General features: G+C 35.1%; 1 protein-coding gene and 2 pseudogenes across 1 annotated transcript; 2 read left to right on the top strand and 1 right to left on the bottom strand.

Annotated features, from left to right (window-relative positions):
* Positions 1-4002: 4002 nt before the first annotated feature.
* Positions 4003-5624, top strand: LOC130975481 (pentatricopeptide repeat-containing protein At2g16880-like; annotated as a pseudogene).
* Positions 5625-6073: 449 nt separating this feature from the next.
* On the top strand, positions 6074-9127 carry LOC130975480 (protein GET4-like). The gene is made up of 10 exons (XM_057900271.1): positions 6074-6169; positions 6540-6621; positions 6800-6949; positions 7072-7163; positions 7810-7893; positions 8066-8112; positions 8302-8430; positions 8579-8663; positions 8943-9024; positions 9111-9127. The coding sequence occupies exons 1-10, from the start codon at positions 6074-6076 to the stop codon at positions 9125-9127; spliced, it is 864 nt and encodes a 287-aa protein (XP_057756254.1).
* A 799-nt stretch (positions 9128-9926) lies between these two features.
* LOC130976848 (uncharacterized) lies at positions 9927-11095 on the bottom strand (annotated as a pseudogene).
* Positions 11096-16900: the final 5805 nt, after the last annotated feature.

Below are 16900 nucleotides of genomic sequence, written 5' to 3'. Positions count from 1 at the left end.
AGTAACTTGGCACAGGAGCCATGAAACCAAGTAGCTGGGTAAACGAACCCTGTTCACCTATTTCTTGGTGCGGGACACTCCAGTACTGCTGATATACTGGTGGAGTCAAGTAATCCACAGAATGCGTGTCAGGAATGTATGGAGTAAACTGCTCAGGCGCTTCTTGTGCCTGTGTTTGTGAGGGGGGCGGTGGTGGTTGCGGTGGCAATGGTGGTGGCGGTGGGTGTTCTTGTTGATTCTCCGGATCATGCATAGGATCACCGTGCTGATTCTCTTCAGGGTCAATCTGTGACAGATGCAGGTGGTCACCATATGTACCTCGGTACCATTGCAAGTAGATATCTGCCTGATGATGTGACGGCACCATGTGCTCAACAAGAACATGGCTATACCGATTCATCCAATGCATAACCCAGAATGAGTGGGTTCCAGACCAATCTTAATTCTTCGGACCTGTCAGAACTTCGCCGTGTGCTTCACCTAGGTCTTGCTCCTGATCAGGAACCCCTTGAGCCAAACCAAATTGCCTCCTCAGTCTATTAGATGCATGCCACTTAATACATTCAAAAGATATAAGTGGAACTCTGGCACTCCAAATAGCAGAATGCTGACGGATGTCAGGAGGAATCACGTCCGGATCGGTCCTTCCAATTGCATAAGGCTCCCAAACAAACTACACACATTATACAAGTAACCAACGATTACACATAGAATAATAACACGAGTAAACGAAAAAAACTACTTATTTATTACAACAAACCTGTCCTTCTTGCAGAAGATCCAGATATCTCCTATAGTGATCAAGGGTACGATATCTGTATGGCCGATTCTCACGTTCCCAGTTCTGCCACCTGACTTCAAGCGATTCGTTAACTTACATTTATCAATACAAGGTAAAATACACTATTTCAAAGCGTCTAGTAATTAAATTTACCTATTTGCAATCGGAAAGATTTGAGGATTGCTTGGAATCGGCGCAATGAATGGTAGACAGATCCATGCCCAGGCAAGCAACAGTGTCAGCGGTCCATCAATCTCCTTACAGTCGACACGAGTTGCTCTACACAACGATCTATACAGGTGTGCCAGGCAGGCCGATCCCCAACTGAACTGTATGATCCCGCCAATGTTATGGAGTAACGGCAGAAACTTCCAGTGCACTCCTGCTGCAGACTTATCTCCAAACATAACGGTCCCAAACAATAACATTATATGGCACTTCACGTACCTATGAATCTGGACCTCATCAACCAACACTAATCGATTTTTCAATGCTCGAAACCAAACCAACTTAATGAAACTTCCCCTGCAATCTGTCTTCATAGGTGCAACACCAAACTGATCCAAGCATTCAGCCTCTAAAGCCTCATAACTGCTCAGTGTTGGTCCCGTAACTGGCAAACCATTTGTCGGAAGACCAAGAATTAGCACCACATCCTCTAGTGTCACGGCACACTCACCAACCGAAAAGTGAAAAGTATGCGTCTCAGGGCGCCATCTCTCGACCAGAGCATTAATCAATGCCGACTGACATTGGACAACTCCAATCTGTGAAACATGATAAAAGCCGGTGTCCCGTAAATACCCCTCCACTATTGGATTGTACCGATCCGGCGGCATGTAGTGGTCACATTGCAACATTCGAGAACCCTAAACACAAACATAATTTTAATTAATTATCAAATTAAATTGATCAAATCGAACTTTCATTACCAAATAACCAGTAAAACGTATCCACAACCACAACCAATAAAAATAATAATAATAACAATACTGTTAAATAGATAACTATCATATTATATACTAACATTCAAGTAATATTCAATTATGTTCTAACAATATACATATAACAATAAATCAATCATTAATCCTTTATTAAATATTTATGTTTTACTTATAACAAAAATAATTAATTTAATAATACTTAAATCATAATAATTATTTTACTATCCTAGGAACGTTTAATCATAAATAAATATTATTACTACAAAAATTTATTTATTACTAACAATTAATGTTAACTAAACGATTTATTATCACACATTGGTATCTATCTATTCTATTCTATTAGAACCGTATCCTAATAAAAATAATAAAACCATCAGTATGACTTATTATTATTATTATTATTATTATTATTATTATTATTATTCTAATAAATTCAGTAATAATAATTAATATTAATTATTTTATTTATTATATCTCCATTTTTAATAACAGTATTATTATTATCATTAATTTAATTATTTTGCTAACAACAATAATTAATTTATTATTTTATTATAATATATCATAATCCTTTCTTCTAAATAATTTTATTACACTAATCTTTAATCTCTGTATCATTATACTCTAACATTACTAATTCCTAAAATTTAACTAATCATATTAAAATACTCAGACACTACTACTACACTAATTTCTAACATTATCATCATAATAATTTATTAATCTCTAACTTAATAATTATTATTATTTTACTTAAAATAAATTTTTTTACAATAAAAACTTACATAGTTAGGATGATCAAGATAATTTGCAATGTGAAGCTCCGGACGATTAACATCTTTTATTCTTCTTCTTCTTCTAGGCATTGTTAGAGAGTGGTGTAATTTTTTTTTTTTATTTTAAACGTTATCAATGGAGGCCATGGAGAAGCTGCTGTGGGGTTAGAGAGGGGTTGGAGAAGAAGAAACTTTGGTGGGTTGCTGAAAGTGAAAGAATGAGGGAGGGGGTTCAGCAATCACAAAACTCTAGCTACAAGGGGTGCGGGACCATACTTGCATGCGTGATACCTGGCTGGGGGTACAAATCGGACCATCCGATTTGTGTTCCTTCCCAGCCCCTAAATCGGACCGTTCGATTACCGTGGTGAAATCGATCCGTCCGATTTCTTCAGCCCAGCCATCACAGTTTGGTGTAGCACCATAGACACTCATAACGTGATAATACACCATCTTCTCCCCAATATTTAAAATAAAAAAGTGCATATACTTGACGTTTGTATTTTCTTTCATAAATACCAAAATTGTACTAAAACCCAAATAATTTGAAAACTAATTTTTTTCAACCGAAATTAAATTTAGTTAATTTTGTCATTTTTTCTTTTTGAAAAATTGTGGCTAAATTTTTAATTGATTAATTATTTTAAAATAAAAGGTTGGGTTCGCTAGTTAAATTGGTCAACTCCTTAACACAAATATTATTTAACTTCAATACCGTCTAATTCCCAAATTAGACTTAAAATTATGGCCGGCTTAAAAGTATCTCTTTTTGGAAGTATATTGGCTCATAAAATAATGAGTAATTCTAATAATTTCATTCTTGTTAATAATATAACTGTAATTATACATATCTTATTTCGAGTTTAAATGATCTTAAGTTATAATTTTGAGATTATTATTCGTATTATTTAATTCATATTGATTTTTATCCCAAAGTATATATCATTATATATCTTAATAAACTTTCTGTACCAATTAATAGGGGTGTTCAAATCCAAAACGATCCAAATTAAACCGTTCATCCAATCCAATTCAAACCGAAAACTGATTAAAACCGCATTAATTCGGATTTGATTGGATTCTATTTTTTGCAAACCGTTGGATTGGATCGGATTTCGAATCTACTTTTTATAACCGATCCAATCCAATCCAAACCGCACAATGTACTATAATATCTATTATTCATGTATTATTATTATTTAATAAATATTTTATTAAATAATATTATTTATTTATTTATTTTAATTAACCTATGATTTTATTTCTATTCTTATGTTATCATTGGCTTTTTAAGATATTGTTAAGACTTGATATGTCATTGTTGATTATTTAAAATTTGATGTTGAGACTTGTTATATGTATTTAATTTTTTTTATTTAAAAAACCGCAAATACAAACCGATCCAAACCGCTTGTAATCGGATCAGATTGGATCGGATTTCCAAAAAAAGTTCATCCAATCCAAACCGCACCGCACATAAATTAAGCGTTCGGATATGATGACTTTTTTCCTTAAAACCGAACTAAACCGCACCGCGAGCACCCCTACTATTCTTGATGCATTGTGTAGGAAGGGCCAATTAAGTAAGGTTAGGGAGGTTTTGCTAGAGATGAAAGGTAGCGGGGTTTCCCCAAATAGGAACACCTATAATATCTTGGTTCATGGCTATTGTAAGTTGAGGTGGTTGAAGGAGGCTGCCGAGGTTGTCGAGTTGATGAGAGCGAACGACATGGTACCGGATATTTGGACTTATAATACAATCATGAGGGGTTTGTGCGACGAGGGGAAGGTCAAGGAGGCGATTAGCCTAAGGGATGAGATGGAGAGCCTGAGGATGATGCCGGATGAGGTTACCTACAATACTCTGATTGACGGGTGTTTTCAATGGCGGGGGAGTGTGGAGGCATTCAAGTTGGTTGAGGAAATGAAGGGAAAGGGAGTCAAGCCGAACGCGGTGACTCACAATATAATGGTGAAGTGGTATTGTAAGGAAGGTAAGATGGATGAAGCCGGCTGTGTCATGGCAAAGATGGTGGAGAATGGCCGGACTGTTTTACTTATAATACTATGATCAATGGTTATTGTAAAGCAGAAAATCTGGGAGAAGCTTTTAAGATGATGGATGAAATGGGGAGGAAAGATTTAAAGATGGATACTTTTATTCTGAACACTATAGTGCACAAATTGTGCACGGAGAAGCTGCTCAAAGAGGCATACGAGTTGACTATGAAGGCCGCAAAGCGAGGTTATATTCTTGATGAGGTAACCTATGAAACTCTAATCATGGGATACTTTAAAAATGAACAAACAAACAAAGCTCTGAAGCTTTGGGATGAGATGAAGGAGAAGGGGATCATTCCTAGTGTTGTCACTTATAACACTATAATTAGGGGGTTGTGCCATTCTTTAAAAACTGATCAGGCTGTAGATAAATTGAATGAGCTTTTAGATAAAGGTTTGGCCCCTAATGAAGCTACGTGTAACATGATTATTCATGGTTACTACTGGGAGGGAGCAGCGGAGAAAGCATTCTTGTTCTGTAACAGAATGGTTGAGAACTCATTCAAGCCGGATGTTATTACATGTAACATTCTTCTTCGAGGGCTTTGCAAACATGGTATGTTCGAGAAGGCCTTTAATTTATTTAACACATGGATCATTAAAGGTAAGCCCGTTGATGCAGTTACGTACAACACGTTGATTTTCGTCCTTTGCAAAGAAGGGAAACTTGATGAAGCATTTGACCTTATGACTGAGATGGAGAAGAAAAAATTGGGGCCAGACCGATATACTTATACTGCCATCATTGGTGCACTTACTCATACTGGGAGAACTGAGGAAGCAAAGAAATTCATGTCAAAACTCCTAGAGACAAGTCCAAATATGATAAGTGAAGACACTTCACAAATGCTTGGTTCAAGCGACATGGATTACACAGAACAGATAAGTAATTTTTGTACTCAAGGGAAGTACAAAGAGGCAATGAAACTATTTCAAGAATCAGAGCAGAAAGGAGTTAGTTTGAATAAATCTGCGTATTTCAAGTTAATGGATGGGCTATTGAAGAGGCGAAAAAGCATATCGAAGGAATATATTCTTATATGCCACTTTAGACTTTAGGGAGGAGAAAAGAAGGCAATTTCTTTGGCAGTATACAACCTATGATGTTTTTTTGTGTCGATAGGTAGATTAAGTTGCTGGAATTTTCATGGATCTATAGTTTTTTTCCTGTTATGTCCCTTGTGTAACATAGTCTTTAATTTTTAACTCTCTACGGTGCTTTGCTAGTCTTTTGTTTGATGTGCTTCTTTCTTTTTTTCTTTTTTTTTGTATTGTTATTGTTTCTTTTAGGATATAACTTCTCCTATGCTTATGTATTTTTATTCTCCAATAAAACCTGTTGTTCTTCTAATATGTGCAGTGTACTTTTTTTATATCGTTCAAATAGATATGTGCTTGTTTAAGTCATAAGAGGATAATTTTGAGAAGTTTCATTACTTTGGTCTCCAACTCTCCACTAACTAATACATGTGCATCAATTTTAAGTTGTTAACATTGATGAAGAAAAAATGTTTTGCTGCAGATATGTATCTGTTGAGAGGTATTCTGAAGCATTAGATATCCTACATTCAGGAGCTTGCCTTCAATTGACTCATGGGCAGTTTGTACATATTCTATATCAATGACTTTCTAGATATACTTTTTTGACCTTTATTTAGGCATATAGGATAACTATTATCTAGTTTCCTTGCAAGTGTATCAGACAAGTAGATGTTGATTGTGCATGAATATTTTCTTTTGTTGTGATGTTTGTGAGAGACTCTATGAGCTCATTTTTTTTTCATTTTTGGTGTGGGAAAGGGAAAATGGTTGATGGAGGATCATGAGTCCTTTTATTTAGATTGATTGCTCTATTTAATTTTTACATATTTTAAAATCAGGAATCAAATTTTAATTTTTATGATGAATTGTTCTTCAATGATTTTTACATTTGGCAAACGACAAAGCCTAATGCTCCATTTCTCTATATTTAAGGTTACATGTGGAGCAGAGCTTACTTCAATGTATGTGGAGACCTTAGTGAAAGGGAAAATTTCTTATGATGAAAAAATACTTGGTGCGCTCTAATCTTATCTTTTATCAGTGTTTTATTTCTCTTGTGTCTACGTATGTCGAAATTTAAATGATTTTAAGGTCTCCATTTGTCAGTGTAGAAAAGAAATATGCATGCCTCTCTCTCTCTCAATATTTAACCATGAAATCTGCTACATATTACTGATGAATCTCAATGATAGATCTTGTCAAGAAAATCTATCAGGCGTTTCCTCGGGTTCCACTGCCACAACACTTGTGGGATGTTGATGATGTGCAGCAGCTTTCTGAAGACATCGGAACAGCAAAGGCACGTGTTGAAGGCTGTTCCTCATTCTTAAAAGCTGCTATCAGGTTAGACTTCACAAAATAGAAATATCTAGCATATGTGCTATTTAAGTTTATCCCATATATAAAATCACATGTTCCTTCTGAATAATATTTCTGGCTTGGTTGGTATTGTATTCACTATTCTGATGGTCAGCCGAATATGGAGCAGATAGTAATGGATCTCCTGAACTGCACATTATGCTAGTCGAATACATATATTCGAAAAGTCCTGAGGCGGTATGTTTCAAAATGGTGCTTCAAATGCTTGTTCATTGTCATTCCTCTTAAATCTAATGACCATACCTGTTTCTCTAGAGTTTGTTTCAAGCCCCTTTTGCTTTGCCAACATCTGTTTGAATTTTGTCTTGTGCATAATTTTTGGTGGGGGTAAACCCATGTCAGTGGGATATGTAAAAGTTCTTTTAGTTTGAATATTTAAAAAATTAACGTAACACAAATAAACATTGATGATTTGGGATGATTTGGCTTACTGTCCGTCATAGAAATTTGGCAGATGTTATAATTAAAAAAGAAATTAGGTATAAGATGAGAGGAAGAAATATAAACTTCACCAATGTACTCTCAGTTTGTTTGAAGGAAGTATTTTTGGAACACAGTTTAGATAATAATGTAAATGCTCATTGCATAGCAAATAAAGCGGTGGCAAATGTCTGAAAAGTAAGAAATGGTGGCTCGTTTTTAATTGGGTTATGAAATAAAATATAATTGACGGTTCTGGGGTTTAGATAGAATTTCTTTTCTGGAAGAGGGAAGCAGCTCCATTTTTATTCTTCTTTGGAGCTGATAGATCTATGAATTTGCATTCCGCTGTGGAAAGCTTCACTTACACTTGAATGAATATCAATACACTTTTTAAATGCAGGATATAGGTAAAGTAACATATCATTTTATGAGAGGAAATGATCCAAAGAAGTTTGCTTCTACTCTGGTGAACTTTCTGGGCAAGGTACACACCCCCATGCCTTTTTTATTTTTCTCCTTGTTAGGAGCTTCACAAATTCTGTTGAGACATGCAAACTTGCAAGCAATTTTGAACTTATCCTTTCTGAAAAAATTAAACATTCTTGGCATAAGCTTAGGAGGAAGGTTAAACTGATATGCTTTCCATAATATTATAGTGCTATCTTGGTGAAGATGATCTGGTGATTGCTCGAGCAGTTTTAAGGTAAAGGCACTAAGAAATTAATTCTCACTTAGGATTCCTTGCCTACATGATCATTTTTCTCTTTCCCTTATGACACTTATACAACGTTTGCTCTTTGCTTTGCAATTATAGTCCGTAGATATTTTTTCCCTTTTCTTTTTATGATTATTTATTTATTTATTTTTTCTGTGGTTTCCTAATGCATGACAGGTATTTGTGTCAAGGTAATTTGAGAGATGCCAACCTACTAGGTGAAGAGGTAAAGACACAAATCGAATCCACCAAGATTGAGTTCCCAAAGTCAGAGTTAATGCAGTTCATCACTTATCTTTTGCAAACGTAAGATGCCTGTGATCCTTCATTGATTCATTGACCAATTTGTGTTCTATGTTTAGAAATAATGAAGCATACTTTCTATTGTAGTGTTTCATTGGTCATGCTACATGCAAACTTTTCTGAATTTTTGTAATTTTCTAATTTGGTGTAGGATGGAGAGAGATGCTTTACCTCTTTTTAATATGTTGAGAGTAAATTATAAGTCAAGTATTGACAGGGAACCTGCATTCCATGAGGTCAGCTAACTCACAATACCAAGCCATTTTTAGTTTTATCATCTTTTATTGTTGGCTAACTTGCATGATTCTCAAACACATTTAATGTGTTCTATGAGTATGTGCAACCAGTGATTCTTACTTTTTTTTAATATAATGTTGATATTGTAAATAAAAGTGAGTGGTTGCGAATGATTTTGGATCACACATCCAATACACTCGAACTCGATACTTATTGATCAATTTTGTCTTGGCACGATGCTAAAATGCGGCAATTGACATGCCAAAATTATGATTTAGATGCTAGATGACATTGCAGAGAAGTTTTTTGGAGTACAGAGAAGGAATCCCATGGGGATGTTTGGAGATATATATATTCAAGGTCAGAGACACTACTCACAATATATTTTAGTATAAATATCCTCTGAAATGAATTATAAAGTTCCATCTTAATTTCTTGTTTTGCAGTTGATGGGGTCTGCTGAATGAGTTACTCATTGTTGAAACATTGCCAGATAGGACAACAACTTCTATTGAAAATTCTGATAATTATAGCACCTTTATTTTCATTCTTTTTTAGGATAGAGCAATCTATCTCAGTAAACAAAAGATGTGTGATCTCTTGATATAGTTTATTTTTGGTGAATTTATTGTGATTTATAAATGCTAGATTCACAAATTTGCATAGTACTCATTTCAAGAGTTATTTGCTGTAAAAACTTCTACAGTGGAGATTGATTGCTTTTTATTAGTCTTTCATTTTCATGTTACAGCAACAATTTTCGTCTCATAGCAACGTATTATGGCATTCTACTTCAGATTATGTGCTTTGGAAATAAATCAAAGTAGAACAACTCTTTCCAATATTCATCTTGCAATAAACTAAGGCTTTGATTTGATCACTTTTTCAAAACTACTGTTATCCACATATTTTGAGAAAGTTTATCTTGATACTAAAACAAAATTGTATCCTTCAATATATTATATATCTGATGACTATTATGAATTTTATGAATGACCCATTTCTAAATTCTATCATAATCAGGGATTCTTTTTCACCATAGACAAGCTCAGTGTTTATTGATGGCAAATCAGAATATACTCTTATTTAGATTGTCAACAACCTCATAGAAAAGCATTTGCTCATGTAAAATGGAAACACCAATTGAAGCACAATACTAAAATTTCATAAATTGTACTACAGTATCATGAGTGGTATTATACTCTTATTACATTATACACAGTATATATAATCAGTTGAAATTCTTTGAGGAAGCTATGATATTAATCATCGATCAAAAAGACTACTCCGTTATCTTTTTTGAAGTTGTGTGTGGTATGATCAATCACCTGTACATAGAATTAAGTCACATGAAAAATCTACCTTATGCATGAACAAAAAGATAAAATAAAACAATCAAACTTGGCTTCATTTTCCTCTAAATCTGGTGGCTAATCTCAAGCAGAAGTGAAGTCTCAGTTTTAGTGGAAATCCAAAAACTTACATTTGTATTGCTCAATTCCAGATTGTAGAAGTCCATTGCATCTTCTTTAAATATAGGGCCAACATGCCATGTCCCACGATTAAGCTTAAGAAATTTGGAGCCAGAAACCTTGAAGATTTGGACATCATCAATGGCAAGAGGCACGTACGAATGGCCACATCATGATTGCACAATCTTCTTTCCGGTGTTATCCTTGAGTTCATCTGATTCAACAATGGATGGCTTAGCAACTCCAAGATACCAAGCATGGCCACCAATAGAACCAAGGCATTGTGTCACACTTGCATGATGTGTAATATTCGAAAACTTCAGCGAACGATTTTCGATATGCATGATGTAAAACATGTTATATACAAAGTCATTTCAGGAAGTTGGAGCATAGGTTGGAGCTCAAAATCACCCTAAAATTAAAGAATCTAATCACTATCTCAACTAAACTATACTAAACTAAACTAGTGGACAAACACTATGCATAGCAATGCAGAATCAGAAGTAAGAACTCGTGCTTATGTATTCACATATTACCAATATAACACAAATTGGGAACAGAGATTAGTACAGAACACCTCTCGTTGATTAATCAAATACAACTTAACTAATCTATAGTTGAATAAAATCTCTAATAATACTCATTATCCAAGATTTGCACTTTATATATAGCTAATTAGGCAGACAGAAAAAGATCCAACCAGAATAAACAAGGAGCAAAAGGGTGTATGAAAAGGGAATTAGAATACTTGTGAGCTGATAAAAATTGAAGCTTGATTAGAGAGTAAAAAATTGGTGATGGTAAAGGGAACCTGGGAATCCCTTTGGAAAGGTCCAACTGAGCATCATGGGGCCGAACTCGTCGCTGTCCGGCGAAGCCTTGATGACCTGACCGTAGTCTTTGAAGGTCGACGGAGTTGCTTCGATTGGCTTCAGCGTCACCGCCTTCGTCTCCTCCATAGGAACTTCTGGTTTTCTTTTGCTTTGTTTGCTTTTTTTAATATTTTAGAAGATAACATGGGAAATTCCTATGTACCACAGTTTTTTTACAGAATATTAGTTCTAAACAAATTTTAAACTTTTATTTATGATATAAAAATTTTAAATGTTTTGGAGATTATTGTAACTTTATTAATAATAATAGAGCTTAATTTTGACACATGAACGTCGCAAAATATTTACGAAATTAATATAAAAAAGATTTATTTTTATTAATGTAATGTTACATGATTAAATGTACGTATAGTACATCGAAATTAAGTTCATAATAATAAATACTATTTTTTTAGAATATTTTCAATCAATTTTTAATTGAACATTTTAGTTTTCTACAAATTTTAATTTTTAAATTCGCTTTTTAAATTTTTATTATACTTAGCAAATTAGTCTCGCATCATACTGTTTGACTACATGCTGAAAATAAAAAGTAAATTTTTAGAATGGTCTCTAAGATTTAGGTCATTATCTAATGTGGTATTCGAGATCCTAATTTCACTATTGTAGCCTCCAGATATAGTTTCAGACACTACAGTGGTTCCTAGACATCTTTCTAGAAATGACTCAACTACCGCAGCGCTAACGTGGTATCATCTTGCCACACTAGATTATTGTCGAGTCTACTTGCCATCTTATAAACAAGCTTCGTTGCATTCTGTTCCAACGTCCTGGAAACACTAAACGGTGTCACGGTTGATGGAACTGGAACGAGTTTGATCTTCCATGCTAATATCACTCCAAAGCTTGCTCCACCACCATCTTTAATTGCCAAGAAAATATCTTTATCCATGGGCTTCCCTGTCAAGAAACCTACTGATGGTTATCAGTGACTAAGAGAAAGAGATGATTGAATCTTGACCTCATTTTCTGTTGAATATTACTTTTGTTTTATTAAAAGAACTTAAGAGATATTTTTGCTTTTGTCTCCTGTCGAAGTAAGAGACTCCACTTTTTGTCTCCTGAATTTACAAAAACAGAAATAGAGAAGGGAAGAAATAGTGACACCCAGATGTATCCTAATTTAGCTACTCAGTGCAATGTAGCCTACATCCAGTCTCTATCACAATTATGATGGAATTTCACTGTCTTTTTCACAAGATTACAAACACTAATAGTTTCCTAGGATCTACCCAATCTTATCTGGGACAAATTTAAATTCTAACCCAATGTGAATTGACTAGAACTTAACCTAGCTTTCAACAGCCAAGTGCTAACCCAACTTGCAAGGGAATTCCCACAAGATCATGACACAAAACAGAAAAATGTACAAAGAAAATCTGAGACATCTTATGATTTTTTCTCCAAATTTAACTCACTGCCTTTTACCTCTCATTGATTTTTTCTTACAAATCTCACCATGTTTGCCTTTTTTCAATGAGACTCAAACAGACTAAACTGAGAAAAAAATACAACATGTAAATCATGAAGGAGAAGAACTCAGAACAATTTAGGTAGCTATGAGAACTGAACTCAGTGTTCTATTTTTCTTTCTTACCTTCAACCTTTGGCCGTTTACCCTTATTATAAAAGAGTGAAGCTTCCAAGGTTGAATCAAGTTCAAACCCAATGCTGTCTTCTTCTCCAATCCTTAGAGCTTGCAGCGGCTTAGTCAGAAGAGAGAAAGAACTTCGATTCTGTTGCATGCAACCTACCCATTCTCTCTCATCATTTTACTTCATGTTCCTTCAATCTTGACCGTAGATTATTTTTTTGGCCCCAAATTTGGATTTGGTCCGTGGATGAGCTTCTAATCATCTTTAACTCCAGTGTCTCCATGGTTGCTTGATTTGAGCTTGAAGTTTGGTATTCTTCACGGTTCCTTGGTGTAGCACAAATGGGGAAAGAAGCCTTTTGATGTTCTCTGACCAAATGAGACTAGCTTCTTGCTTGTAGCCTTTCTTTAAGCTTGGATTTGAAAACTACCTTTTTGTTATTCACCACAACCTAGCTTCTACTGTTTCTATTTTCTTCTCTCTTCCTTGTTGAGTGAGTGATGTGACCAATGAAGAGAGAAAAGAGAGAAGATTTGGCTTTCGGTGGAAGCTTCAAGAAAATTAATTAAAATGAATCGAGTTTAAGTTTCTGAAAGGTGACCTAGTGAAGTGTGTGGTTTTGGCTTTGTGATCATCGAATGGAATTTGGATGATTTGGGCCATCTTTCTTTTTTTTTCCTCTTATTTGGTTCAGAGGCTTGTTATAGGGCTTGGTTTAGTTATAATGGACCAAAGTTTGTATTTGTGTGGGTTTGATGATTTGTTCCTTGGACCATGTTTATTGACTTTATTTTTCTGCATATTAAACCAACCAAATTACACAAACAATTGATAATTACCTAATAATGTTTGTTCATCACTTTAATCAAATATTAATTTTTCAAATTCAATACCTACCATTCACATTAATTATGTAAGCATCAATTATGTTATCAGCAGAGAATCCATATTTTCGAATTAAGAATCCATAACCACCTGCTGAATTGTCCTCAAACTCCTACAATAGTGCATACATCTGCTATAACAGCTAGAATTTTAGTTTTGGTGCGAATGCTATAATAAAGTTCACCAATAGTTGCACCAACTTGAATCCATGCTACTTTATTCTCTATCTCCATTCGGATCTTTTTATAGTTTATGAAATTAATGATAACAAATGGAACTTGAGAGACATAGGAGAGGCTCTCATAGTCGTGGCCGCCACTCCAAATTCAAATCTGCAAGCCATGGAGTTGAGAATAGATTACGGTAGCTTAAACATTGGAAGGTTGCAAGAGTGTCACGATAATAAGGGATTTGGGAGTATTATATTATAAAAATCTGAGATTCTAAATGAAGAATTGAAGTATTGAAGAGTAAGATAAATTGATTTTGGTATAAATAAGTTTGGATAGTGATATGGAGTTGTTATGGTATAAATATTGAAGGAGAAGAAGATAAAATTAACATTTTTGAAGATTTGAGAAGTTACGGTTAAATATAAAGGGAGTGACCAAGTTAGGTATAAATTGAAATCATACTAGCTAAGTTAGCTGTTAGACCCTCTAGCGTGGCAAGGTGATGCTATGTCAGTACCCGGCAACGGAAACATTACCAGAAAGATGCCCAAGACCACTATAGTGTCCGGAGTTATATATGAGAGACTATAATGATAAAATTGAGATTTCAAAGACTACAGTGGACAATGGTTTGAATCTCAAGAATCGCTATAAAATTTTACTCTAAAAATAAATTTTTAAAATTTTAGAATTTTTATGTGTTTATTAAATAACAATAATAATAAAGATTAATTTATTTATCATTTTATCAAAATTTGATATGAAATTAATACATATAAAAAAATAAAATATTAAAAACTAATTTGACAATTAAAATTTGTTGAATATTAAGTTGTTTAACTAAAAAATATTTGAAATTGGAGTTGGAATATTACTGCTAATCTTTTATTAAAATTTAATATAAAAATAAAATAATTTTAATGTATTGTTAATATAAAATAATTTTATACATATATCTAACTACATAATATAATGTTAGCAAAAATAATCATATTTTATATTACATTGTTGGCATGATTAATGGATAACTTCATTTTCATCTGTCACTACAACATTTTGGGTCTATGGCCACGGTTTTTTTGGTCACGGTAAAAAACCGTGACCATAGACCCTCTATGGTCACGGTTTTTTAGGGTGACCAAAAGAAAAAAGCTATGGTCACGGTTTTTTTGGAAAGGGTGACCATAGAGTACCTATGGTCACGGTTTTTTAAAAAAGGGTGGCCTAAAAGGGTCTATGGTCACGGTTTTGAGGGTGACTTAAAGGGGTCTATGGTCACGGTTTTTTACAGTGACCAAAAAGGGTCTATGGTCACGGTTTTTCAAAAAAGGGTGACCTAAAAGGGTCTATAGTCACGGTTTTGGGGGGTGGCCTAAAGGGGTCTATGGTCACGGTTTTAGGGGGTGGCCTAAAAGGGTTTATGGTCACGGTTTTGGGGGTGGCCTAAAGGGGTCTATGGTCACAGTTTTTTACAGTGACCAAAAAGGGGCTATGGTCACGGTTTTTCAAAAAAGGGTGACCTAAAAGGGTCTATGGTCACGGTTTTGGGGGGTGACCTAAAGGGGTCTTTGGTCACGGTTTTGGGGGTGGCCTAAAAGGGTCTATAGTCACGGTTTTGGGGGGTGGCCTAAAGGGATCTATGGTCACGGTTTTAGGGGTGGCCTAAAAGGGTCTATGGTCACGGTTTTAGGGGTGACCTAAAGGGGTCTATGGTCACGGTTTTTTACAGTGACCAAAAAGGGGCTATGGTCACGGTTTTTCAAAAAAGGGTGACCTAAAAGTGTCTATGGTCACGGTTTTGGGGGTGACCTAAAGGGGTCTATAGTCATGGTTTTGGGAGTGGTGTAATACCCGGTCTAACCGAAATTAATTAAATAATGAGTTAAGTAGGAGCGAATATGGTTGGAAGATTTGGCAATTGGAATTTGATGATTTAAATATGATATTTGGATTCAGTGAATTTTTCCGAGTCGGAAGACATAGTTTTCTGCGTAAAAGCGCGCAGTAGAATTTTGACCGGCAGTACCGGCTGAGACCTGTCTGGTGCTGCAGCTGAGAAAATTGATTATGAGTAAATAAGATTAAGAAATGAGAAATTATAATTAGGGGAGGTAGAAATATTTGAAGTGCGATTTAGAGCGCTAATGTTAAAGGTTTTGGTCCAAAATTGGGTCAACGGACAAAAATAAGTGAATTGGGCCTAAGTGGGCCCAAGACCCAACATATATAAACATTAGTTATGAGCATTTCAGCTCATTTTACCCTAAAAAGAAGGGTTGGGGCGCTGAATTGAGAAGAGAGAAGAGAAGAGAGAAAACCTAACTCTCTTTGATCTTCAAACCACCATAACTTGAGCTACGGAGCTCCGATTGACGAGCCGTTTGCGGCCACGCGTCGCTCTTCTCATCCTCTACATTTCTATCTAAGTTTTGTGGTGAGTATTCCATTCATTTCTGCCCAGTTTTCGAATTTCACCACTGTTACACGTTTTTGGGAAGTTAGTATTGAAATCTTGTGATTTTGGGTGTTTAGGGATACTCCAACATGGATTCTAAGTGGGTTCTATCCCTACCTCATATGGGCTGAGGTAAGAAGTGCTCAAACCCTTGTGATTTGTGATTTTTATGAGCCCTAGGTTGATGTATGTATGTGATATTGGTTATGTTAGTGTATTTGATGATCTTGGTGCACAATTGGGAGATTGGTGTTGCTTGAGGAGCTTTGGTGAGGCTTGGGACTAAGGTTGGTGGAGACTTCTAAAGAAGAGGCTCAATTGATTTGTCTACAAGAGGTACGGTTTAAGTTTCATTTAAGTACCGTGTGGTGTGATGAGAATTCCTAGGCTAGATGCCCCTAGGATTAAGTTTGGATTGTGTAAATGGTTGGTGCTAATATGCATAGTTGATATGTAATGTGAATTAATGATTGGGTTGAGAATTGTGTGGCCTTGTATGCTTGGTGTATTGAAAATTTGATGTTTTGGGTAATGAGTATTGATTTGTGATTTATGCATTTAAATTGTGAAATTGGGCCGGAGGCCGTATATTTTGGGCCGGAGGCCGGAAAGAGGTAAGAAAGGTAAGTTGATGTGTGCATTGTATGATGACACAAGTGATTGGATGAGTTTCATATAATGAATATATGAATGATTGGGTTGGTTATTGAATAATGAGGTTTGAGGAATTGAAGTGTGAAAATTGGTAAATTTTGGGTGAAAT

The sequence above is a fragment of the Arachis stenosperma genome, chromosome 4, assembly GCF_014773155.1.
Source record: "Arachis stenosperma cultivar V10309 chromosome 4, arast.V10309.gnm1.PFL2, whole genome shotgun sequence".
Taxonomy (NCBI): Eukaryota; Viridiplantae; Streptophyta; class Magnoliopsida; order Fabales; family Fabaceae; genus Arachis; species Arachis stenosperma.
This window is presented reverse-complemented; position numbering and strand designations above follow the sequence as displayed.

Bases quoted from the DNA above. Each gene is read 5' to 3' on its own strand.
- LOC130975480 (XM_057900271.1), top strand. From the start codon at position 6,074: ATGTTTTGCTGCAGATATGTATCTGTTGAGAGGTATTCTGAAGCATTA. The intron at 7,894-8,065 runs GTACACACCCCC...ATAATATTATAG, and splicing joins TGGTGAACTTTCTGGGCAAG to TGCTATCTTGGTGAAGATGA. The intron at 8,113-8,301 runs GTAAAGGCACTA...AATGCATGACAG, and splicing joins ATTGCTCGAGCAGTTTTAAG to GTATTTGTGTCAAGGTAATT.